This window comes from Mesocricetus auratus, unplaced genomic scaffold (genome assembly GCF_017639785.1).
Source record: "Mesocricetus auratus isolate SY011 unplaced genomic scaffold, BCM_Maur_2.0 Super-Scaffold_4256, whole genome shotgun sequence".
NCBI classification, from domain to species: domain Eukaryota; kingdom Metazoa; phylum Chordata; class Mammalia; order Rodentia; family Cricetidae; genus Mesocricetus; species Mesocricetus auratus.
The window spans coordinates 108108072-108136041 of NW_024429182.1; the positions used below are offsets into that span (position 1 = coordinate 108108072).

General features: G+C 38.6%; 1 protein-coding gene and 1 long non-coding RNA gene across 15 annotated transcripts in view; one reads left to right on the forward strand and one right to left on the reverse strand.

Moving 5' to 3' along the window:
• Positions 1-26809, reverse strand: part of Picalm (phosphatidylinositol binding clathrin assembly protein) — an 83065-nt gene extending 56256 nt beyond the window's left edge. For all 13 annotated transcript variants that reach the window (XR_005869744.1, XM_040728723.1, XM_040728714.1 and 10 more), the window contains exon 1: positions 26655-26809. Coding sequence is in view for 12 of the 13 variants with exons in the window: in XM_040728723.1 (XP_040584657.1) it covers positions 26655-26784 (130 nt within the window). In the remaining variant the exon portion in view is untranslated. The remainder of the gene's footprint in view (positions 1-26654) is intronic.
• The window catches only part of LOC110341632, a 123220-nt gene continuing 121720 nt past the window's right edge, over positions 26471-27970 (forward strand). For both annotated transcript variants that reach the window (XR_005869768.1, XR_002383598.2), the window contains exon 1: positions 26471-26579. This is a non-coding gene — a long non-coding RNA (uncharacterized LOC110341632). The remainder of the gene's footprint in view (positions 26580-27970) is intronic.

Here is a 27970-nt window from a genome sequence, read left to right on the forward strand (position 1 = left end):
AATCCACCTTCATCTGTCTCCCAAATACTGGAACTAAATACATTTGTCAATCGTGCACAGTCCTAGAAGACATATTTCTTAACAACAAAAACTAACAATTTGTTTTAAAGTATTTACCTCAAGAATATAAAAACTGAAGTCCTTCATCAATACTTCATTAACAATTCCCAAACCCCACACTCAAAACAACAAAACAAAACAGCATGTATGTTCAAATAATGAGAATTTCTAGAATTTAATGACATGAAGAAAATCCATTGATGTGGGATGTCTTTTTTTACACTGTATGTGTTGCTCTCATTGGTTGATAAATAAAGCTGTTTTGGCCTATGGCAAAGCAGGACAGAGTGAGGCAGTAAATCCAAGCAGAGATATAAGAGAAGGGCAGAGTCTGGGTGACACCAGGCTGAGGAAGCAAGGCAGGTAAAATATGAAGTAACATGCAATGAACCACGTGACAAAGAATAGATAAAAAAATTATGGGTTAATATAAATGTAAGAGTTAGCTAATAATAAGTCTGAGCCATTGGCCTAGTATTTGTGAGTAATATTAAGCCTCTGAGTGGTTATTTGGGAACTGGTGAGCATGAGAAAAACTCCCATTTATAATTTGAAAGTGAGTAACCACTATTCTCACAGAACGTTGATGGAATCATCAACTACCAACCAAAATGTTCTTGCTTTTATTATTAATACATTCCAACTTTGTAACTAGAATTAGCATCTGAGAAAGCAGACACTAGTTCTATTTATGTAGCTCAGGCTCTTTCTAAAAAGTACAGAGGTCACAGAATCTCACATTGTGACAGATTTATATCTAGAGCTAAATCATTGTAAAGGCTAAGGACATTTAAAAATTTACAGAAAGGATGCCCAAGTGCTTTAAGAGACAGGGACACACTATGTAGCGAAGAGAACCTTAAACTCAATCTGCCTGCCTCAGCATCCCAAGGACTATGATTACAATTACCAGTGTGTATCATCATGCCTAGCAGTAACTACCCAATTTAAAGCAAATCCTAATTTATAACTACTTAACCACAAAAATAAGAAAAATAGTATAAACACAAAACAGTAGTTTTCAGAAAGTACAAAAAAAGTTGAACAGTTACCAATTCATCTTATAACCAAATTCCTAGCCCAGGCCACCAGCCTAAGTAGACTTCCTTACATCATCTTCAACAACTTCAGAAACTTAAGCAAAGACACTTAGTATTCACATCTACAGTAAGTCGGGCAGCTCAGTCAATAGCATTCAAAATCAAAATGCAAACATGTTGAATTCCCATGTAAAAATAGCCAGTCAGTGGACAGTATCAAAATAACTCTGGCTAACAAATCACATTTTACAAACACATGAACCTTGGCTAAACACAAATCATATTTTTTTTAGAGTGAAACAGAATAGTCATTAAGCAAATGTTACTATCACTTTGAGAAAAGTTAAGTTTAAAACAACCTCTTTGTTCATTCGGGGTTTTGTCTGTTGCTAGAAGGAAAATTAAGTGGTCAATTAAATGCCACTTTACATCCCCAATCTTTGGAACTTTTTATGGGTGGTAGTACACATAAATAGAACAATGCTCACCAAGAATAATAACTTGGGATAAGAAACAGCTTCTGTGATTTTGATATAAAAATAACAAAACATCAGTCACACACCTTTAATCCCAGCATTTGGGAGGCAGAGGCAGGCAGATCTCTGACTTCAAGGCCAGCCTGGTCTACAGAGAGAGTTCCAGGACAGGCAGGGCTACACAAAGAAACCCTGGGGGGGGGGGGAACAAAAATCAAAAAGGGGGGGCAGAACATTTTATCATATAGGAAAAATGCTAAAACATGTAGTGATCCTCAACCACAAAATTATTTTGTTGCTATTTCATAACTGTAATTTTGCTAATGTTGTGAATTGTAGTATAAATATCTGATATTTAGAATGTCTGATATGCAGCCATGTTGGGATCACAGCCCAACACAGCGATGACACAGAAAGTCAAGGCTAACATATAAAAGAGTGATTCCAGTACCTGTGTGATTTCTGGTATCATAACAAATACTTCTCATGTCTCACACACACATACAGTAATGTAAGACTTATGTAAGACCCTTTGAAACTTATGTCCAAAGGCAGAAAAGGACAACCTTGACAGGAACAGCATGTGAGGCAAAGTAGAAAAAACTAAGATTTTCATTGTTTAAGAGCTTAGAATTGTGATAAGGTTAATCCTAGCACATAAAAGAAGGCAGAGGCAGGTGCACCTCAGTGAATTCAAGGCCAGTCTTGTCTATAGCAAGTTACAAGACAGCCAAGGCTACATAGACAGACCCAGTCTCAAACAAACAGCACAGAATTTAAAGGACACTATTCAACAACTAGGTCAGTATTTTGAAGTTAATTCAATTTTCCCAATGGCAGCCCTAAGTAATGTCTAGATCCCACAATTAAACTAAGGCGGTACTATCTTAGAAAAAAAACCAAATCCTAATTGCAGGCAAAACACCAGTCTATTAGCACAAAGTAGGTATGCTATTTCTGTTCCTGTTTTCTTAAAATGGACAGACTAAGAAGAGGTAATTCTACAATTGTTTAGCAGACAGTATATTTATCCTGCTAATTAATAAAACTGTTCTATCATCTTAATTGTTATAACTGCTATACAGAAATAACCTTTCAGACGGGTGCTGGTGCCACACGCCTTTAATCCCAGCACTTGGGAGGCAGAGGCAGGTGGATCTCTGTGAGTTCGAGACCAGCCTGGTCTACAGAGCGAGTTCCAGGACAGCCTCCAAAACAATACAGAGAAACTCTGTCTCAAAAAAAGACAGAAGTAACCTTTCTCCCCAAACTTTTTTAAATAGAAAAATAAAGTGAAACCTCTGCAAATTCTGCTTCTGTTTGGTTTTGTTGGTGGTGGTGGTGGTTTGTTGCTCTTGTCTTTCTTTCCTTTTTTTTTTTTTTTTTTTTTTTTTGAGACAGGGTTTTCTCTGTGTAATCCTGGTAGCCCTGGAACTCACTCCATAGAGCTTGAATTCACAGAGCTCTGTCTGCTTCTGCCTCCCAAATACTGGGATTAAGGTGTACATTAACACCACCCAGCTTCCATTTGTTATTTCAAGCAAAGTTATTTTTTAAAAGAACACATTAATTAGAAATAACTCCGTCAGTGCAAGTTTTAGCTTCCAGGATATAATAAAGGCAAATTAAAGAAAACTTTAAAAAAAGAATATAAAAAGCTAAATACAGGTACAGAAAATAAGTCAAGAACATATAATTGCTCTCTTAAAAATGAGGTTTTAGAGGATAAAGATAAATAGTCTTGCATTATGTCCACTGTTATCGGTATATATGGGGCTCACACAGAACCCAGGAACAAGAGGTTACTGAAGGTGGGGATATGTCTTTCCTTACTTTCTGTATATATCACAATGTAATTCCACATGACAACTACTGAAGTGTGTTTGAGTTTCTTGTCTAAACTGAGCTTAGCAGAAGTAGTACTATGTCTTCCTCATTGTGCGGCCAGCATCAAACATAACATGCTCTGAAGAAAATTCAATATATGAGAAGGGTTCAGAGTGCTTGCTTGCCTTGTACAAATGAGGTTCTGGATTCAATCTCCAAAAACTCAAATAAGAAGTGAAGTACAACATAGAAAATGTGTGCAGAAAGCAGCAATACTCTGTTTAAGTTGTCTAAGGTCCGGTGCAGTGATAATTTGAAACAACTGTGTTAGCAATTTAGCAATCATTTTTGTCATGTTGTTAGTACTCCACTACCTATTCTGTCACTAGTGACACAGGATAAAACACCTTAATACTCAGTGCTACGACACAGGAAATGTTTCCACAAAGGTGTGTATTTGTTGAGAACGAAGAGATCGCTCTCATCTGGAGCAGAGCAAAACAGAACTCAAACAGGAACACTTAAAGAAGTATCCAGACAGAGACAGGTGCACAAAGCCACCTCTGAGATATTATATTCTAATAGCTAGCCAATCACAGTGGAGCATAAGCCAAGTCAACTTAAAAGTGTAAAATAAATTATTTTAGTTAATGGAGAGTCATTGTGTAATTGCCTTAAATTTTAAAATTGAAATAAAAACACTTTCTTCAAAACAGTTTAACTTACTATCTCTTAAGATTATCCACTATTATTTTATTGGTCTCTTCACCTACTAACCTATCATAAATACAGAAAAAAATCTTAACAACAAAACAGAAGGTCTGTTATGAAGATGCTTTATAGAAAAACATGTATTTTCAAAATATTAAGTATCCAGTGATTATATACTTAAGTAAGAATTCTTGTACTCACATTATCAAAATGCTTCTGATTACTATGTGAGTACTCTTTTTTTGTTAAGATTTATTTATTTTACATATAAGTGATCTATCTGCATGTGCCAAAGAGGGCATCAGAGCCCACTATAGATGGCTGTGAGTCACCATTTGGTTGCTGTGAAGTGAACTCAGGGCCCCTGGGAGAAACCTCTCAGCCATCTCTCTGCACTCTTGATCCATCTCCCCTGCCTGCTGGTGGACTCTGCATTTCTACCACTGGGTGGCAGACTGATCAGAGAAACAACGGAGAGAACAGAAAAGTTCTGGCTCATGAATAAAGGCTCTGTTTTATATGTGCTTTAAAGCAGTGATTTCCAAACTTACACACCCTCATCACAAATTTCAAATAAGAAATACACAGAAGCCTTATTTTTGGCAAGTACTGCCTCAAAAGACTTCTATGCCAATTTTCAATTTATCAGGAAATGCAAGATTAAAACATTAAGAGTAAAAACCCATCATCTAATGTAAGGATCTAAAAATACTTATTTAAATTGAACAGGAAACCAAAATAAAAGCATTAAAATGATATGATATCAAACAATAATAATAAATCATGGCAAAGCAAAGGATGTTTTCCTCTCTTCTTTGAAGATCTGAAGTTTCAGAATTACAATCCTATGGGAAAGAAAATTTTTTAAATACTATATAAAATTCAAATTTTATATGCCAAATTACAAAGCTTATTACATTCTAAAATCTCACTAGTAACTCTATCTCATGACAGAGATACTAATTCCCAAGTTTCTCAAAAGCAGTCCCATATGAAAACAGAAATTTACAAAGACCAACTTCCTGGTCTACAGTCCCTGGCAGGAAATGCTCACACCCAGGAATATATGGGCAGCACAAACTGGATTCGATTGGTTATTTAAAAGAAAAAAGAGGACATTAAGTTGGGGGTGGGTATAGAGGTAGGGGAGAATCTGAGAAGAGTTAGAGGGGAAAGAAGGCAAATATAATCCAAATACATTACATGAAATTTCCAAAGAATAAAAATATTCCATTAAAAGTACATTATGAGTACTAACTTGCCCCCACCAAAGCTCTAAGCCAGAATAGTGGAGGGGTGGCATGTAGAAAAAATAAATTGAAAGAATTCTCCCAAATCCTAAGAAGACTAATAAAGGGGAAGCAGAGTTTGAGAATCTCTGCAAACACAGATCAGAGTACTGTAAAAATTTTAAAAGCATATGAAGATGTGGAATGGGGTCAACTTAGAGAAAACAACATTCTAAAATGTGAATAACCAAGTGTCCTGGTTTCTACTTGTCCCTATGCTGTATTCTCCCTTACAAGTGAACCAATTTGGACAGAAATTATGTCACTCTAGTTATCACTTAACCTAGTGAAAGTTCACAAGTAGCTAAGGAGTTGATATACCACTAACCCATTCTGGGTACCCTGTCCTAGAGTGCTGTATTTTGGGTTTTCCCTAGCCTTCCTAAGACACTAAGACACTGCTTCTATTCTACCTATTTGTTCTTTCCCCCTAACCCACTAGCGTATTTCACTTTAGTAACTTTTTTTTTTTAATTAGCACGTCCCAAGCAAATGATGCATATGTTTCTTCTCAGAAAAATCAATATAAGTTCTTCTGGGAGTTGGAAATACTAAAATTTTTACATTTATGTCCAAAAATATTTTACACCTTTAAAAAATCAGAAGATAAACCAAACCTGCAACACAAGCACTTGGGGGGCAGAGACAGAATTATTGAAAGTTGCAAACTGGCCTGAGTGATATAGCAAAACCCACAACAAGGCAAGACTGTTTCATTTTAATATGTCAGAGGCATCCTTTTCTGTTAAATCAATCTCAGGAATCAATCCCCTGTCTTGCACAATATGAACACTGTACTTGGTAGATGTTTTCATATGATAAATAAGTAGGGATTCAGAGGTGATGCCCATCTCCCCACTTTTGAGATCCAAGAAGGAAGAATGAACCGGCAAAGGTTCTTTCCTGTACCTGTGCCCAGATTGTCTAACAGCCAAGCCCATAGAGGCAGAACTCATAGGAATTCCATTATCTGACAATTTCGGCCTATTCAGAAAGAGTACTAGGTTAGTTAGCTTCTCTTACCATTTCCCTTACCCAGAAAGCACAAATACCATGTCCCCAGTGCAACTAGGAAAATGAAAATCCATGGTCTGCCTTCAAGAAACTTTGCAAACCCCAGAAGAAACAGAAATCTGTTTATTCTACAAATATTCACTATATTGAATAATTTCTTAGGAATACAGAACAGTAGACAAACAAAACCCCTACCTCAGTGAGTTTATACATTAGTAGGGAAATATAATCAGGAGTTTATAAGTGTGTGGAGGGGGGGGAGACAAACAGAGCAGCTGGCAGTTCTGCTAGAATTTCCTAGCACAGAGATGGGGGTTTGTCTGGAGGAAGCTGCTATTTTTACATAATAGTAATGAAGAGTGAGTCCTAATAAAGAGACTTAGACATCACAGCAAGTACTAGGGGGCCATGACTATGGAAGTCAACTCCACAGAGTAAGAAGTATGGTGGCATCCCATCTTTGCCAAGCAAAGTGACTCTGAACTGTATCTTTTCTACAGGATTTTGCAAAGCCTCTATATTTTTCTATAAATAAAAACCCTGAAATCTCAAATTTTGTTACACATTTAATGTACCCTAAATGAGTGAAAATCAACAACAGCCATTTAGTACCCTTCATTAAGTGTTAGTGTGCCTGTGGCAAACAGGCACCAAGATCACTAGGAAAGTAAAACTACGTTAAAAAGAGGTCTTTCAAAGTGCTGAGATAACAGAAGCAGCTAGAAATTTGAAGCAGCAAATAGCTTATCCACATGACTATTACAAGTTTTGAACTAATGCTCTGAAGTGGAAAGCATGAGCAATGTTAACACACTGTTAAATCACTATAAAACAAAGCCAAAGTATTTTCCTAATGAGTTAAAATTTGAACCTTTTGAATTTCTACAAAAGGTATTAAACATTGGTGCAAAAATCCCTATCCTCACACACTGTATAACCACATTAACTCCTCTGATTCCATGACCCATACCCACCTAACTCAACATTAAAAAAAATTTCATTTCCTGAACAAATAAATGCCTTTCTTAATTTGGGGGGTGGGGGCTTAGGTGGGGGGTTGAGACAGGGTTTCCTCTATGAAGCCCTAGCCATCCTGGAACTCATTATGTAGACCACGCTTACTTAGAACTTTCTAAAGAGGTATTTATTATGTAAGGTAAATCTGTCTTCACTGGATTTGTATTCGGCTCGTGTGTGTACCAACCACAGTAACAACTACAGTAAAGTTAATAATAAAGACCTCAAAACTAATAGCAGTGCCCTTTGCATGTAAGTATCTGTAACCAAATAGATGCCATGTTTATAGTTTCAAAAACTAAATAAATTCTACCTATGGATGACATTTGAATTTCTGAAAGGATAATACATTTCTAGTACCATGAGACATAATGGCCCCACTAGTACAGACAACTAGCCACCTTTTAAGAAAACTTAACTACCTTTCTACCATCATTCTACAATGTCAATATTTAACTAACTTCCAGTATAAAATTGTCAAAGGATCTTCAAATAAATCTTATGTTCAACTGATATACCACTGCGGGAATACTACTTTTCCAGATGAGCCTTCCTTAAACTTGACACCGGAATACTGGAACCAGATTATTATTTCACAGCTGCTGTCAGACACCTTTTAGAATGGCTAGAATTGGCAAGTGAGACGGTATCTAAATTTAGACCTTCCTACGACACCATCTTTTAAAGTTCATTTGTCCTGGTTAGAAGTCTTCGGGCTCTCTAAGTGCTACTCTATCTCTGCTTCAATAGTAACAAAGATACAATTTCACCATCTTTAAAGTTCAGCTCTAGGCTCTCCCAGCTCTTCCAAGTACATGCCACTCATCTCCATGGATCACGACTGGAATTAGAACTGCAGCATACCAAAATGAGTGAAGGATCTAGAATCAAATTCTAAATTCACTCTTATCATTATATCTTCAGATATCTCAACCATTTAGTTTCTTCTTTTTGTTTTGAAATAAGGTCTGATGCAACCTATGATAGCCTCAAATTAATTCTATTTAGCCTTGAGTTTCTGATCTTCCTCTTCCTCTGAAGTACTAGGATTACAGGTGCACTCTGTGGCTGCCTTAATCACTGAGCTTCAATATCTATATTTAAAAAACAAATTAACATTTAATTTTCACAACATCCCTACCTAATTATCAAGATCTATTTTGATTACTTCATAAGCTTTAAATCACCATTACAAATTAATGTTTTTTTTTAAGATTTTACTTATTTATTATGTATACAACACTCGGCCTCCATGTATGCCTGCAGGCCAGAAGAGGGCACCACATCTCATTACAGATGGTTGTGAGCCACCATGTGGTTGCTGGGAATTGAACTCAGGACCTCTGGAAGAGCAGTCAGTGCTCTTAACCTCTGAGCCATCTCTCCAGCACCTTAATATAGTTTTTATGTAGCATATTTTGTTATCCAGTCCCAGTTCTCGCCACCCCCCCCATGGAATATTATCAAATCCAGTAATAGCTCTTGCAAAACCTCCTCTAAGGCCCTATTTTTTTACCAGAAAGAAAATGCTTACATGGATATTTGCAAAAGCAGCAGAATATTTACAGATATGGTCTCTTCACATAATTTACTTCACATCCTTAGTCTTCTGATTATTACAACAGCTCATAACAAGGCAAGAGAAGCTGTTATCTCCATTATAACATTTTGCACACATGCCTAACTAGAGTAACAAAACAGTAGCAGCTAAGGTAGAATTAGAATCTTCAAACCATTGTCTTCCCACTCCAAAGATGAAGGGAAACATACGTTCATATTCAGATCCCCCCATAATGAGTGGTGTAAACCTTGTTATCATCTTCCCTAATTGTGCTCAAATCCAAATACTCTAACTTTCACAAACCTAATTTCTTTTTAATATTTTATTTATTTATTGTGTATACAGCCTTCTGACTGCATGCCAGCAGCAGAGGGCACCAGATCTTATTCAAGGTGGTTGTGAGCCACCATGTGGTTGCCAGGAATTGAACTCAGGACCTCTGGGAGAACACTGTTCTTAACCGCTGAGCCATCTCTCCAGCCCCACAAACCTAATTTCTAGTATAGACAATAACTACATCTTTGGTCTAATTTACCCTGTTTGTTGCCATCATCTTCATTCTGACTACAATGAACTAAAAGAAGGTGACATATTATTCAACCCAAGTCCAGAGGACACATTTTAAAATTTTTAAAGTTTTATATATTCCCCATCTCCAAATGACTCAGAAACTCTAAGACTTAATTTAAAAGTAAGTTTAAGAAAATCATAAAAACCAAAACAAACTCAACTCAGCAGATACTAAGAGAATGGACGTTTTGTGATACAGAATAAAACAATCTCTCCCTGTACAGCAGCTTCAGGTCATGATACTGCATCCTCAGCTGCTCTAGATAGCTTTCAAATTCTCTGCCAGTTGAAACTCCCAAGTAATTTCTAAATCAGTACCTACCCTTTACTACCACTCAGTGAGCTGTGTTAGGCAGTGATTCTGGGACAGGCTACAAAAATTATCCAAAAGCAATACCTCAGTTCACTACAAGTCTCTCCCTCTCTCTCTCTCTCTCTCTCTCTCTCTCTCTCTCTCTCTCTCTCTCTCTCTCTCTCTCTCTCTCTCTTTCACAAACACACACACACACTAAACAATTTGCAAAAAATGAGAACAAAATTAAATGGGAGACTGAATATACAAAATCTAAAACACTGAAGTGAACTTAATACCTGCCATATATTCCAAATAAGCTAATGGTACCATATAGAAAAGTTACAAAGGCTGAGTTTAGTGGCACCATGCCTGTAATCCCAGGGTTAAGGAAACAGAGGCAGGAGGATAGCCACAATTTCCAGAGCAACTTAATCTAGGATGAATAATGAGTTCCAGGCGATCTAGAAATGAGATCATGTCTTAAAAAACAATAGAAACAATGTTGAGAAAAGAAAAATAAAATAAACAAGAAAACACTACTTCCTACCCCTTAACTATTTAGTCATCATGCAGCTAGTTTTGCCTCCAAAGAAAATGGATAAACAGGAAAGATAAAATGGATATATCTTCCAATTCTGAAAGCTGAAAGAAAGAAAAAAAAAAATGACAAACCAGGTCAGGCACAGAGCACAAACCTGTAATCCCAGGATTTAGGTGGTTGAGTCCAAAGCACTGGCAGTGTTGGGTTACACAGTGAGTCCAGAGCAGCCTGTGCTATACTGGAAGACCATGTCTCAAGCCCTACATGAGACTATTTCAAGAAGAAAAAAGTAGTCTTCATTGGGCTTACTCATCAAAGCCCAAATTCTCCAAGGCAGCTCACCGGAAATAATGTTAGTAACTACAATCCAAAATCAGCTTCCTATTCTAACGTCAAAGAAATGCTACCAAAATTCTTCCTTTCCAAAGATATAACCTGAAAACAAACAGGAACAAACAAATGTTAAAAGGCTAATTTTCTAAGTGTAACTACACACTCAACATAATTAAAGATTATAAGCTGCACCAGTAAGTTGTTTAATGTTCAGTCACTAGAGGACCCAAAACAAACAAAAACCAAGGGGAAGGGGAAATAAGTCAACTAAAAACTAGCTGTAATATCTGTTTCCTAACACCAGAGCAGCACATCAGTCTCATAACAGCTAGCAGAACATTCACTGCAAGTGAACACAAACTCCTTTCTCCTGTTAGTAGTTACCACAGGAACACAGTGATTTCAGTCCAAACCTCTGCAAGTAGTTACACACTTTCCGAAAATGTAGCCTTGACCTACTATAGAATTACAGTATTAATAAGAAAATATATGCAATTTCCTGTTGTACAATACACACACACAACACAACAGTAGCAATCCTCCCAACAAGCAAACTAAAGATTCTTAATAACAAATCTTATATTCCTAGTTATATTTACCGAAACAATCTATAATTCATCCAACCTAATTAATGCATGAATAGAGATCCTTTGAAAAGCCAGGTGACCGAACCAAGAGCTTAAAAAGCAAACATGAGATGTGTTTGAAAAAGCTAACAGGAAGACTTTTATCATCAAATATATTCACCTGTATATTTTCAATAAAGGTACAAGAAATTTCACATTTTGTTAGCTATTTTTTTTCCTGAAACAAAATTACATAAAAGAATGCTACCTCTCCTGCCAATAGTAGCAAGATATACTATTGGTTTTAAAGTAATAATGTACTAGCAGATGGGACTGAACACTGATGGAAAATAAAGCAAGAGTTCATAGACAAATTGTCTCTGGCCATAATTTCCAAAGCCCATAGTGGTTTCTAAGGCCAAGAACAAAAGAACTAAAGAAGCACAAATATCACATCACAGAATAGCAAAGGAAAGAGGCAATTCCGAAAATAAGCAAGCTGAGTAATGGATTTTCCTAAGGTCAGACAATGAGAAGGTGAGTACCTTATACTCCACAGGGTGAGTTCCCTCTTGAAGTTGTTATTTGAATAGAAACTTACATATTTATAAAAATCATATTTCTCCTATTCCCAGTCTCCTATTTCCCAGTCTAAGTTTTCTGTGAGTTAAGGGGTTTCTCCAGATTTCCAGTCTAGATTCTTTATTACCATCTAAAAGTTAAATGTATTCTGACCAAAACGAAAAATGTTAAGGCTAGGAACTTATCACAGTAGTAGGAATGCTTGCCTAGTATGCATTGGGGCTCTGGTTTCAACTCCCAGCACTGCAAGATAAATATGTTAAATGGATAAAATGTCTTTCTTTCTTTTCCTTTCTTTCTTCTTTCTTTCTGTCTTTCTTTGAAAGAAGGAGAGACTGAGACAGGGCTCACTATATAGCCCTCACTGTTCTGGAACTCTAGAGCAAGTTGACCACAAATTCTAAGTAATTGTCTGCCTCTGTCTTTGTCTCCTGGGTGCTGGGATTAAAGGTGTGCACCACCTTTATAAGCTAGAACAAGACTATCTACTAACTACATTTTTAATAGGTTTTTATAAGTATGTTGATAGATGTCAATGCTAAAAACAGAAAAACCATGCCAAATCTTAGCTGTTCTCTCATTCCGTGTACACTGTATCTCAACTAAACTACCTTTATCCAATTTGTATAATACTGAAGTTTCCTTAAACTTTTCAGAAATGTTTACGTTACCAGACATGGTGGTACATGCCTTTAAATTCAGCACTCAGACTGAGACCTGGTCTCAAAATGGAGGGAGAGGAGGGGAAGGAGAAGGGAGGGAGGGTAGGAGAGAAATCTTTACATTTAGGTCAAAGTTAGGTATATATTAAGCCTTCTGTTGTTCTTCAATGACACCATTCACCTAAAAGACAGAAATTCCCCAACCCTCAGTACTTGTCACTGTATTAATAATAAAGTAACATTAAAAACCTGAAAATGATAGTATACAATACAACAATACAATAAGATCATATTAAATACATATAGTTATTGGATCTAGTAAAAATTTCAAGTCTGGCCCAGAGTAGTGATATCTGTTACCCTACTACTTGGAAGGCTGAGGAAGGAGAAATCCCAAATTTGAGACATGCTTAGGCAAACAGTGAAACTCTATCTTAAAAAAAAAAAATAGCCTAGCTTAGTGGGCCACCTATAACACCAATACTTAAGAGACTGAGGCAGGAGGACTGAAGTGAGTTTGATGCCAGCCTGGTCTAAATACAAAACTTAGCAGGCCAAATACACAAGCTACACAGCACTGTCTTAAATTAAAAAAAAAAAAAAAAAGGCTTGAGGCCACAATCTAGTAACTTAAGCTTCTAGGAAGCAAAATAGAAGATCAAACTTAGCTTCAAAGTACACAAAGCTTTCTTTTACCATTTACATGCTGGCAAAAGTAAATACATGATGGTTCCAACAATGGTACAATTTGACCAAAGCTACCGAGTAATAACCTCTGACTAAAGGTGTGTGGTTAAAATTCAATTCCTCCTACAATCTGCCCTTTAAGTCAATTACTCCAACTACACTTTTGACGTGTAAGCCCCAAAAACCTCACTTCCAAATAGAACACTTGTTAACGTTCATACACTGCTGCAGCCTTCCGACCTAAACATGTTTGCACATCCTTTTCCTCTGCATGAAATTACTATTGCTCTTCACTACTCAATCCAGAAGACCCCACTATCAGAGAGGTAGTACCTCCCTCATCTTATTCTCAATGTCATTAGATTGGTATCTGTTTTACACTTCCTGGTAATACAGTTATGTGTATAAGTCATTTTCCAAATAGATTAAGGACCCCTGTCAGCAATTTCACTTTTAGATTTGAATAATCTCCACACAGCAACCTGGGCATATATTAACAAAAGACAGTTAGCATGTAATTATTAAGGAGTTTATTAATTCCCACCATACTATAAGTCCCGTTTGGTAGATTCAGCTTTTAAAACACTAAGAATAACTGATCATTTAGAGACAACACATGTAACTAGTTAAATTGAATAAGTCAAGGAGAACACTCTAAAATCTTTATTATTCACTATCATCTAATGAGTTTATGTCATTCATAAATAGAGACCCCTTCAAAAGCTAGCTTTCTGTACAAGCACACAAAAAACTTAAGATCACAGTATAGTTGATTTCATTTATTAAAACTCAAAGTTATGCATAACAACATTTAAAATTCACTTTCAGTCCTCTGTTCCTTCTTTCCTGTCCCCTGCATTCTACAAACTACCATGTTAGGGAGAAAGCAGTCCCCAGTTCTGCATCTAATAACAGCAAAGAGAGAGGGGCTCTAAAACAAAGATCTGTAGAGTAGAGGTTGAAAACAAGGCCTTTAAGGGCTCCCTATCCAGCCTCATCTAGCCTCTTCTCCAAACACATTGCATCGCACCATCTAAGTTTTTTCCACACTATAAAGTTCTTTATTACCTCCCTGTCACTACACATGCTAATTTAAAAAAGCTCTTTATAGCCGGGCGTTGGTGGCGCACGCCTTTAATCCCAGCACTCGGAAGGCAGAGGCAGGCGGATCTCTGTGAGTTCGAGGCCAGCCTGGTCTACAAGAGCTAGTTCCAGGACAGCCTCCAAAAGCCTCGGAGAAACCCTGCCTTGAAAAACCAAAAAAAAAAAAAAAAAAAAAAAAAAGCTCTTTATATACCTGCAAAATCACTATACAACCTTTAAAACCTGGTCCCCTCTCTGTGAAGGCTTCACTAACCTTTCAACTTAATTCCTCCCTCTTACTTTGAAACTTCACACATAAACTACACACATACCTCAATGTATTTCAATTACTTGGTAGTTCCGTACTCACAGTTCTTTTAGGATAAGGACAAAGTCACATACATCTTCACACACTTTCTGAACCTTGATCATTTCCCCTTAGCGCTCCATTCATTGTATCTATCCAAAGCTAGGCATGGTAGTTCATACCTGGAATCCCAGGAGGTGAGAAAAACTGCTGACTGAGTTCCAGGTCAGCCTAGCATACAGTAAGACTTTGTCTCAAAAAATTAGACAGACAGACAGTAAGTCAGTCAGTCAGTGGTAGGGTACACCTGGAGTTTGAGGCCAGCATGGTCTACAGAGCAAGTTTCAGGACGGCCAGGGCTACAAAAAGAAACCCTGTCTCGAAAATCAAAACAACAACAAAAAAAACCCTCTTTTTTTCTTCCAAGTTTTCTAAAGAATGTCATTAAAATATCACTAAATAAGAGTCTTATTTGTCATTCATCCCTTCAAGAAAAAGTCTAGTGAAAAGACAAACCCATGAATCAAAGTAGGCCTTCTAAAACAGCATGGCAACCAGAAGGAAAAGGATACAGCTGAGACAAAGCAGTAAGACATTACCATCATCACTATGCATAGCAATGTATTAAAGGTATATCCTTCAGTTTTTACTGTTTCTATTTACATTTTAAGTGTTTTTACCAGTCTCCTCTATCACAATACACAAGTATTTAGTAAATAAGGTCTTACATCCTACCAAAAGATACAAACTATTGGAGATAAGCAAAAGTTTAAAACCAAGGATTGTCTAGAATTCACTTTTAACAACTACAAAGCAGAAAAGCTGAAGGAAAGATTTTAACTGACAAAACTATACTTAAAATCAAATATATCCTGAAATACATATTTTTGTGTCAGACTGCCTAGTTTTACATGAACTAAACCCAAATATTTACTTCCCAATTTACATCATTCTTTCATTCTCAAAGCAGAATAAAAATTCTGGAAAAGCTGTTTAAACAAATCATTGACATAGCAAACACTATTAGTCTTCTAGCAATCTTTCTCTTTCTTCCATAAAATCCCAAAGAACTGCTCAATACTACTTCATAGAAATCCACAAAAACCTCACCCCTACTTGACCCAGTCAGCGTCTTTTACTGCATATTGTCCCACGCTGCATTTGGCATAAGAAGACACATGGGATCCTTTCTATAAACAATTATAATTACAAGAGCTACAAAAAAAAAAAACCCTGAGACATGAAAAGTATCATTATAGAAGTATAAGGCATTTCTTTGTGAACAAAAAAAAAGTTTATCGGTTTCACCTCATCACACAATTAAAAAACAACACATAAGTCAAAACCTAAAAACATACTGATCAAGTGGTCCATCCAACGGAGGGAATGTTTGAGCCATTCCATTCATTCATAAATAAACTATGGCCAGTACTGTATACAGATTAGCATCATGAAATTTTTCTATTTCCATGTTACATGAAGGTAATAGAACTGGGCTTCATGATAACCTCAAAAGAGCTGTTTTCTAAAGCAAACAAGACAACCTTCAACTATCTTTAGAGTATCTTAACGCTGCCTCCTATTTTGGTCTCCATTCTCCCTCAGAAACTGAAGTTGAAATTTGCCTGCCACTATGCACAGCACTACGAGGTGTGCCTTTAAGATATGAATAGGCCATGAGGATCTAAACCTTCATGAGTGGGTTCATGTCATTACTGTGAGAGTGGCTTAGTTATCAAAGCAAAAGCTCTCATGTGTTCTTTACCATGTGATGTTCTCCACCACATCAAGACCTAGCAAGAAGGCCCTGACAGAGGCTGGCACACTGATACTGAACTTCCCAGGCTGGGGAACCATGAGATTTATTTCCTTTACAAATTATTCAAAATGTAGTGTTCTTTTAAAGTAGCAAAAAATAGATTAAGACACTTCTTTAAACCATATAAAATATCATTTCAAAAGTGATCAATCCTATGTGTAAGAGCTAAAACTATAAATAAAACTGCTAGAAGTGTAAACTTGAATTAGCCAATGGTGTCTTAGATTATGATAGCACTAACAACCAAAGTACCAATATTAAGTACTTCTATCAAAGGGCACTATCAAGAAAGTGGAAAGACAGAGGGAGATGGCTTAGTGGGCAAAAGTGCTTGCCATAAAAATCTGTGTGAACCTGCCCCCAAGGGTCTGGAAAGATGGCTGAATGGTTAAGAGCACTGGCTGATCTTCAAGAAGACCAGGATTCAATTCCCAACACCCACATGGCAGCTCACAACTCTGTAACTCGAGTTCCAGTGGGTCTGACATACAGACATAAATGCAGGCAAAACACCAATGCAAATAAATAAAAAATAAATAATGACATCCATTTAAAAAAAAACTTGAGAACCCAAGGTCAATCTTTGGAGCCCGTCTTCCCAGCACTCCTATGACAAGATGGGAGGCAGAGATGAGAACTGTCATGAAGCCCACAGGCCAGCTCACTTGCAGGTTCAGAGCAGAGCAAAGGAAACAAAAGAGGAAGAAAGAATCAAAGAACTCCTGAAAGTTAGCCTCTCACCTCCACATGTGCAGCACTGTAGGTATGCAGTGATCACACACTCACACACACACACACACACACACACACACACACACACACACACAAACTCTTTAAGTGGAAAAGCATATGCCACAGAAAATTAAATTTTTAAAAACCCTACAATATCCAAACTTAAAGAAAATGTAGTTATGTCTACACAAGGTAAAAATTACTCCTTTATAAAAAAAGAAATACTATTACTATAGCAGCAAGGATGAATCTTCAAAAACATTATGCTAATTGACAGATACCTGAAGCAATTATATGCTATATTACTAACATGAAAAACCCAGAACAAATACAATAGATTCCTGGTTGTGGTAGGGGTAAAGAGAATGGGAATGAGTATTATCAGACACAGAATTTCTTTGTAGGGGATGGAAAATGTTCTAGAACTAGATAATAGTGATGGCCACATACCTGTCATGAATACATGACACTGAACACTTTGAAACAGTAAGTTGCAGGCAATATGAATTGTGTCTCAACTTAACAATTATAAAATTCTCTCTTGCCAGGTGGTGGTGACATGATTTTAATGCCTCACTCAAGAGGCAGAGGCAGGCAGATATCTTTGAGTTTGAAGCCAGCCTCGTCTATAGAGTTCCAGAACAGCCAGAGCAACACAGAGTAAACCTATCTTGAAAAACAACAACAAAAACATTAATAAAGCAAAAAGCATAAAGACTCACAATCCCATTTTCATGCTACCTTAGGACTAGTTATTTTTTTAATTACTTGATACAATGAATAAAAGAAATTTCTGTAAACATACTAAAATTCTACCAATACTCTCTATATAAATACCCCTACCATTGATTTGTTGGTGTATAGTCAAATTACATAGATTATTTTTACATATTAGAAGTTTCAAAATACAGAATTTCTTAAACACACAAAGACAGCTAATCCTATGAACATCAAGCTCTTGTGTTCTCTCTCCTCTCTCTCTCTCAAAATATAGTCACATAAGGACCCATCACCAATACAAACACATTAAAATACAGCAATTGACCATATCCTGCAGAGCAAACCTACAATCTGTAGTGAGGAAAGTAGCTAGTAACATGTGTACCTTCTTCACCCTCTACTTGAAAGAACTACCCTTGAGGTATATTTGGCCCCTAGGACTCTTTTCAAGTAATAAGTTGCTACTACACATTCTAGCACATTTCCAAGAATAGAATTTCCAGGTTTCAGAGAAAATTTCAACAATCTCCATCAATCCCTGGCATAAAATGAAGGTTCCAGATTTACTATTATTACTACTATCACTAGCACTCCTAATCCTTACCTCAGATGTTGTTCAGATTCCTTCCACAACAATTACTTCATTTCTATCTGGTGAGTGTATTTCTCCTTTGTTTTATACAAAAACAAAAAGACCCTTCAACATAGTCGCTCCCTTAGAGGCCAATGTGATCAGCATGTCCTTGGAGTAGTGCACATAAGGGACCCAATCATTTCAGATCTAGTTTTACATCCCTATTTCATACTTAAAATTGTTCTTCTACTTTCAAGAACAGTCTTCAAGATGTACATTTTAATACCTTCTTCCAATTGAACAGCCATACCAAAAGTGTTGCTCATTACACTGTTTCTCCCTCATCAACCAACCAACAACTAAACTAAACCAAGCCTCTTAAGAATTTCTGAGGCCTAAGAAACCCACAGCAGTCCGTTACAATGACTTAGCTATGTCACCACCAGATACAAGTAATCTGTCAAAAGAAAAACATCCTTAGACTACTGAAACAAGTCTCTACTGTTTCCACAAACTTTTCATGGCTTAGTATGAGCTATAAAGACAGATACATGCCCATTCACTACTTACTGAACACCAGAGGGATGCTGAGCACACTGTGGAGAAATACAAGACGGCCAGGGAAACAAAAACTACAATAAACCCCAAGTATGTCTGCTCTCACTACAGTTTAAGAAAATTACATGTACTGGGGAGATGGCTCAGTAGTTAAGAGTGCTTACTTGGTGACCCATTTACACGACACTCTCAGCTTAGACTACACAAGTGTGTGTGTGTGTGTGTGTGTGTGTGTGTGCGTGCGCGCCGCGCACGTGTTGAAATATTAAAAGTGCTTACTGCTCTTTCAGAGGACCTGAGTTTAGTTCTCAGCTCCCATTTCAGACAGCTCACAACTGCCTGTAACTTCAGCTTCAAGGGGATCCAAGGCCTCTAGCCTCTAGCCTTTGTGAGTACTGCACTTGTGTTCAGACCCAGATACACATTAACTAAAATTAAGAAATGTTCTTTTTTAATATTTTGTACATCAAGTTCTTCCTGAGGTACCCTTACTCCCCCCTAATATCCTTCCCTGAAGTATATATTTTAGTCTTGGTAGGTTCATATGCAGGAAAACTGAGGATCCTAAAGAACCTTTTTGTGAGTTTGCTCTATCAATATTTACTCTCATAAATTAAGACTCAGAAGTTTTAAATTTATTCATTTAGAAACAATAAAACCATTCACTGTATTATCAGATTTTATGAAAAGTATATTTAAAATTTAGAAGAGTACAGAGAAGGGGGAGTGATGAGCAAAGGGGTCAAGATCAGGCTAGAAAACCCCACAGAAAGCACTGACCTGAACAAGGGGGAGCTCATGGAACCCAGACTGATAGCTGGGAAATCAGCATAGGACTGTTCTTAACCCCCCTGAACATGGGTGTCAGTAAGGAGGCCTGGACAATCTATGGGGCCTCTGGTAGTGGATCAGTATTTATCCCTAGTATACGAATGGACTTTGGGAGCCCACTCCACATAGAGGGATGCTCTCTCGGCCTAGACACACAGGAGAGGGCCTAGGCCCTGCTCCAAATGATATGAAAAACCTTGAAGATCCCCCATGGAAGGCCTCATCCTCCCTGGGGAGCAGAAAGAAGTCGGGATGGTGGGGAGGGGGAGGGAAGGGAAAGGGAACTGGGATTGACATGCAAAACAAGTTTGTTTCTATAAATAAATTTAGAAGAGTAGCATTAGAACACTTTTCTAAGTCTTTACTATATGATTTGACAATAGAGTTAAGTTCTTATTGTTTGCCAATACATTCATTTGCAATAATCACACAGCACAAAGCCTCTGGAAAATTCTACTGTACAAGAATAGAGGACAGTTGCAACTTAGGATATGAATACTAAGTTTTGACCTCAAAAACTTGCCAAAAGTTGTAGAGACTCCCAGGAATCCTTGGTTCAAACATGACGAACCACGGCCAACAAAGGAGCAAAAGACTAGGTCTGTGGTATGATACAAATGAACAACATATCCACGTAAAAGAAAATATGATGACATGGACCTTATTACACCTTTCACAAAAGTGGCTCAAAACGATTACAGAACCAAATGAAAATTACAAAACAACATTTCTGGAAGACAATATGGGAATTAACCAAATGACTTGGATTTGGTGATTACTTTTTAGATACAACACTAAAGGCATAATCTAAGAGGAGGTGATGTTTGGACCAATGGTTCTCAGCCTTTCTAATGCTGAAACCCTTTAGTACAGTTCCTCTTATAGTGACCCCCAACCATAAGATTATTTTGATGCTATTTCATAACTATAATTTTGCAGGATATCTAATATGTGACCCCTGTCAAAGAGTTACTAGATCCCAGGGGTTGAGAACAACTCACTGATCTATACTATCCTGATACTAAAATTTTCTACTTTCTGAAAGACAGTCAAGAAAAATGAAAAAAAAAAAAAAAAGACTAGCCACTGAGTATTTGCAAAAGATGTGAGACAAGTCAGTTATCCAAAATACACAAAAAGACAAAATCTCCCTCTTAAAATTCAGTAAGAAAACAAAGAATGTGACTTTTAGGAAGAATCAAAAACTAACAGAAGAAACCTCACCAAAGACCTACCAATACTAACCAAGTATATGAAGAACTACCATGTAGGGGCATGATAGATGAAAAGTATGAACCCTACTACCTACTTACAAAGAGTGGTCAAACCCAGACTGAAGTGAAAACATCTAATCATAATGCATGAAAAGATGTGAATTACTTATAGGAATAAAAAGTGAGGAGATGACTTAGTGAAAAATGGTTTAACAGCTTCTCACAAAACAAAACATACTGTTAACACATACACAGAGAAATGCTGATAAGAGGTTAAGACGTAACTGGCAAAACTTGGGCAGGATCGAGATGTCCTTCAGTGGAATGGACAAATAATTCATTGCACATACAACACAATCTTATCCAATGTTTAAGGGAAATGAGCTGTGTTCAGTCAAGGAAAGACAGGATCATCTGAAGTGTGTATCACTAGATGAAAGCCCAAAGTGAATATCTATTGCATGCAAGATTCCAATCACACAGCTTTCTGTACCAAGTAAAGCTAAGGAGGCAGTGAAAGATCAGAGGCTTCAACAGCTTTAAGAAACCACAAAGTATTTCAGGACAGTCAAATTAACCCTACATAACAACGTAACAGTCGATATATGCATACATTTGTCCAAATCTATAGAATTTCAAAAGTAAGCATGAACCCTAATGTGAACTGCTTGGTGGTGATGATGTATTAAAATATAAAATAGGCTTATCAATTATACAAATGTACCATGTGTAGTCAACATTTTTGACTATATAGACATGTGGGAATACAACTATATGGGAAATCTCTGACCCTTTCTATGAACTGAATAGTGCTCTAAGAAATACTTATCTTGCTGGAACCTTAGAACATTCCAATGCTAGACTTGAGTTCAAGGCCCAGTCCACTTCTTCCTGAATGTGACCTTGTAGAGAAACAAAGCCTCTCACGTGAAGTTTTTAAAAGAACCAGCTAATAAATGTAAGGTGTCCCGCATACAATAAACCCAAAAGAATATTCATCAAAAACTATAATCAATGGTGTCACATGCCTATAGTCCTAGCACTTGGGAAGTAGAGGCAAGAGGACCAGGAGTTTAAGGTTATCACCAGCTACATAATGAGGCTAGTCTGGTCTACATGGAATCCTATTTTAAAAAATAATAGCAATAAATAAAATTAGGCATAAGCCCAAAAGCTATATACCAGCTACCTACAAATATATGAAAAATCCTCAGCATTATGACAAAATCCAGAAAAATCAGAACTCTAAATGTAATTTTTAATGCTAAAGTTTAGGTTTATCAATGTAACTTTTTAAATGAATTCATTAGTCAAAATCAATAGAACAATTCTTCATGAAAAAAACAATGTACACAATGAACATAGGAACTTCTAAAAGGTCATATTCAAAGTTCCAATTCTCTAGAAAAACACATCAAACACTTCAACTAGGAACACAATGAGACAGAACACAAAGTAACGGAAATGCCACTTAAGCTACCAAAAGAACAGGAAGAGCAAATACTAAACCTTTACTTTCAAAGTCTAGGGCCACCTCTTCTAGGTAGGACTCCAACCTCTTCCCAAGGAACCTTTATACTATTTCTTACCAATCTGATTTTTAAAAAAGCAGTAACATTAAACACTTTGAAAATAAAGATGTAACTTTCTATGAATTGTGGTAAACTTTCATTTTAATATTCTAAATAATGGTCAAAGTCAAAGTAGACACTTTTATTTAAACAAAAGCAAAACTCTGGGGTCTAGTGGCACAGGCCCATAATCATGATACACAGAAAGCTGAAGCAGGAGGTTCACAAGTTCAGGGTCAGCCGGGGCTATAAAGAAATCCCAAGGCCACCTTGCCTCAAGGACAAAATAAGAAAGGGGCTATGCACATAGCTCAGTGGTAGAGCACTTGCCTGGTATGTGTAAGGCCCTAGATTCAATCCCTGTTATTGGATATTAATTCAATTCTGACAACTAGAATTTTATTAATAACTAAAAATTTTAAATAGAGCATTTTAAAATATCAATGTATTTCATGCAAATGCTTTGCAAGCAATCATGGAGGTCATCTCTCAGGAAGCAGAGGCAGATTCTGAGTTCAAGGCCAACCCAGACTACATAGATTTCCAGGCCAATCTAAACATGCATAAGAAATCAGCCAACTCACTATGAAGTGTTTTTCCATATCTCACTTTCACCTCTAAACTAACAGACGCTTTAAAATTACCTACATACAAGAGATATAAAAAACCTATACAACCACTTTTTTAAAATGTTTGAGAATTCATTTGGTAATTGCAAATACAAAAGCTAAAATGGATGGATGTCAGCTCTCTTAAGAGTTTCTCTTTTGCCAGGCAGTGGTGACGCATACCTTTAGTCCCACCAAGTGCTTGGGAGGCAGAGGCAGGAGGATTTCTGTGAGTTCCATGCCAACCTGGTCTACAGAGCAAGTTCCTGGACAGCCAGGGATACACAGAGAAACCTTGTCTTGAAAAACCAAAAAGGTTGGCCTTCTATTTACACAGGTTCCACTTTTTTTTTTTTGGTCATTATTCTCTGAACAATACACTACAACTGTTTACATAGCATTTACGGCACAGCAGGTTTAAGTAATGTGAAGATTTAAGAGGTAGAGGAGGAAGTATAGGTTGCATACAAACAATGCACTTCATACAAAGGACTTGAACAGTTGTAGATTGGATGGGGAGATAGCAGTGTCTGAAAATTTAAGGGTTGTGCTCTTCTATCTTGATTACAAATGGCTATTAGAAGCCTGAAATTAAACGGAAATCATATTTATTTGTCAAGTCCAAAGACTCTTCACACTAGTAAACACTTTTATACACTAGTAACTATAAGCAAAAAAAAAACCTTCAATGAACATACAACGTAATATGAATTGACTCATAATTTATGGACAAAAATCAATTCCTAATATGGAAAGATACTGCCAAGGAAGCACACAAAAGCCACCTCCACCTGGTAAACGATTTACAGGGAGAGCAAATTACTGGGCATATTTTTGTTAAATGCTACCATTTTATAAATGAAATTGTTTCCACTCCGTTCAAAGAAGCAGAGCTCAGGACATTAAAAAGTTTAAGAGAACTAAGCTTTCAAAATTAAGAAAAGTTTTTAAAGGGGCAAAAGTTACTTGAAATGATGCATTTCTTTTATTATATTTTTATATAGCCTGAAGTTCATAGCATTGACTGTTGTCTGTGAACAACTTTTCAAAGCAGGTTGAAGTGGGAGGAGAGAGTTGTAAACCAAGCATTAGTGAGATTTTACTAAAATATTAGTGAGAAACGGCTTCACAATAAAAGGCACAGAGGCACCTTATTATTAATATAATAGTATTACAACATAGGCAAGTATATTCAAGCTCTAAAGATATTGTAGTAGAGAAAAAATACAGATGTAAGGTTATCCTTAAAGACCAACTAGTTCCAATCTATAGTAGTGACTATTACAAAAGGTCACTCACTAAGTTAATAAAACCACAACCTTTGCTTCTAGCCTCAAAAAACCTGTCTTCTAGCCATTCTAGCAACACTTTAGAATTATTGCTGCAGCCAAAGATGCATCCTTTATAAATAATGTTTCAATGCTGTCTGTTTTTCTAATTTATCATTTTGAGTTTAAAAAAAAACAACACTTCACATACCCCAAGTATCTTCTGGCCCTCTACACTAAGAAACAAAAACGAATGAAAAACCACTACACAGTATTGAAACAAACAGTAGCATTTTGTATCACAGAACCCTGCTTTGTAGCATAGGCCAGGAGAGCTGAGGCAGAAGGATGTTCTCAAGTTCAAGGCCAGCTTGGGCTACACAGCAATCTTGGAACTGGAAGGAGAAGGAAGAAATGATTCTGTGGGTAGTCTTTCCAAAGGATGAAAACAGAAACGTCTACTCCATTTATTATATACTTTCAAAACACATTTACGATCTATTCACACTATCCTAAAGAATGTTTATACAAGTGTCACCATTTAAATCCACTCTCTAAACAGGGAAAGAGAGTTAACCAGCAGCCTGTACAACAGCCAACCAAGAAGAAGAGTTTTATAAAACATTTCCACAGCTAGGGAACAAATCACAATGAATAATGGGTTTGTCTGTGGCAATAACTTGTCCTAACAGCACTTCGTGGGCAATGTATCTTAGAAGAATTCACACTCTGTGTTTTGTTTTGTTTTTTTAAGTGCAAACCTCACAGTCAAAGTCCAAATGAGAAACAAGATTCCTTACAGTGAATTCCCTTTCAGGACAAGCTCACTCTTGCTTCACAGGGCAAAGCAACTTTCAAGTATGATGAAAGTCGGTTTAGCTAATGTGTCCGGGAGTCATTTAAAAAGAGAATTTACTATCATTGACTATATCTCTATTTTTCCCCCAGAAACATTCTACTTACTCGAGGATAGAGCAATCCACTGAGCTTTGTACCCGGAGGCAAAGGAGCAACAAGAAAAAGGAGGTGGTTTTACAGGTGGCTCCCGGGTTAGAAAACAATTGGGAGGAGTTTGCTCTATTAACTGTCCCTAAGTTAGTGCTGGAGTAATACTATGCGGCTTAAGCAAGCAGTTATCCAAAATACAACCAACATAAATCAAAACGTTTCCGAATCTGATTATTTGTACCTAAATTTATTAATCTATTTCGAATCCCAACACTTAACACTCAAGCTTCCAAATTCAAACCGCCAATGTTAACAGTTCAGGAACCGATACCAAAACCAGTAAAGCCCTTTTCCATACCCCCATATGAATTAAAAAAGGGAAAGATGGGACGTGTACAACTCACCCAACTTTAAAACTCAAGACAGTATACTGATGGTAAATAAAAATAGTAACTTCCCACAAAGCTTTTCCCACACCACACCGAATCCCTTTGTTTCGACTCCCCACAAATGTAAATGGAATAAAAGCCGAGTACCTGGTATAATACTGAAGGAAGGGGGTGACAAAAAGTCAAAGGAACTTAATGGAAGCTACAGAGGCAAAGATAACTCAAAAGGTAGATAGAAAAGTAGGAAAGGAAACCCAAAAGGGATGGGAGGAAAATCGAAGATGTGGGAACCACTTCAAGGGATGCGAAGTTTGACAGGAATCTGGGCCCACCAAGCCAATTTAGCACGGAACCCCGAAAAAAACGCTAACGGGGGGAAACAATGGGGCGGTGAGTCCCGGAGCTAGCGGTGAGACACTGAGCCGAGGGCGGAGAGGAGGTATGGGAGGTATGGGAAGGGCAAAGGCTGCAGAAGCTGGGAAAGCAGTTCGGGCGAGGGACTGGGTGGGAGGCAAGTTGGTGGAGCGCTATGGGGCACGGTGATGCCTGGAGCCGGGAGGGAGGGTCTCCGGGGATCTCGGGGGAGGCGGGGGGATGGCTTGTCACATTGCTTTCTCTTTTGAGAAGAGAGCTGAGGCCGTTAAAGGCAGGTGTGATGGAAGCAGAAAAAAAAAGAACCCAGCTCGACGAGGAACAGGAGCCACGGTGCAGATCAGACGCAGCGAGGTAAACGGCGGCTCGAGAGGGAGAGGAAAAGGATGGAGAGGGGGCAGGAGGGGGTGCGGGGGGGGCTTCACTCACAGTCCAGGTGCTTTTTCTTGGGGCCCATGATCTCGTGGGTCGTGGCCTTGCATACTGTCTTGGATACCGCGGAGCCAGTGACACTGTGCTGGGCCGCGGTGATTCGGTCCGTCAGGCTCTGGCCAGACATCTCTGCGGCTCGTCCGCCACCCCTTCCGCTCGGCAGCCGGCGGGGCCTGGGAGCCCCAAGCACCCGAGGGTCCCCACCCCCACCGCACCCCCTACCCCCACCGGCTCCGGGCCCGCCTGCCGGCCTGGGGCGGGGCTCAGGGCCGCGCGCCGCCACCCGCCCGGAGAGCCCCGGCTCGTGTGCCCCCCGCGGGCTCCCACACCAAGTCAGGGCGCTCCCGGGCCCCGCGCCTCAGCCTCAGCCCACCCCTTCCCTGGTCAGCTGGAGCCGGGTCGGGCAAGAGGGACAGGCAGCTGCAGGAAAATGGCGGCGCCAGGCTCCTCCTCGGAGCTTTCCGGGCTGCCCCTGCGTCACGTGACTCGGGTTCCGCCCCCTGCTCCCTTCCTCCCGCCCCTCTTCCCTTCCCTTTCCTCTCCGGCGCGCCCCCCTCCCTCGCTCCGGCGAGGGAAGAGCGGGGCGGCGCCCGCGCGCTACGTGGTGGAACCCGCCCGGCGGGCGCAACAGGAGGCCCGCCCGCGGGGGACAGCGCGGCCCGCCGCGTCACGTGGTGCGCCCTGCCAACAGGTCGCCCGAGGCAGGGCCCGCGTGTCATAGGGGCGGGGGGAGGGGCGGCCCGCTGCGCCCCTCTCTCTCGCCGAGGCGAGGACACTTCCTAGTGGCTGAGGCTGAGGCCGTCGGCTTGACAAAGAGGTGAGGCAGCTGCCCGTGCGCAGCTTCTCCCCCACGAGATGGAGGTGTCTGGGCTCCGGGGCTTCTCCTCGCTCAGTCTGGCGACGACCCGGTGGCCTTCCTGCTGCCTTAAAGGAGAAGGTTCCAGCCAGTCTCTTTTCTGAGTAGGCCTCTTGACCGCGGAACTATCACACACACACACACACACACACACACACACATCGTTTTGTTTTTTTGCTTCTAAAGTCAGAAAGGCCTTTTTGCACCCCCTCGTTTTCCTTGAGAGTGTCGGAAATGTCACCTAGTTTTGTTTATCTCGTCTACTAAAACTCGCCACGTTACTGCCATTCTAAGTTTAGCTATAAAGCAGCCCGGTATTCATTTTCTACCGTGTCAAATACGACAGGAAACACATAGCTTCTGTGGAATTTGAAAAGGGAAGTAGTAGGATGATGTCAACAGTGATTAACTTGACCCTACAAGGCTGACAACTAGGGAGATTAAAGGTCCACACCAT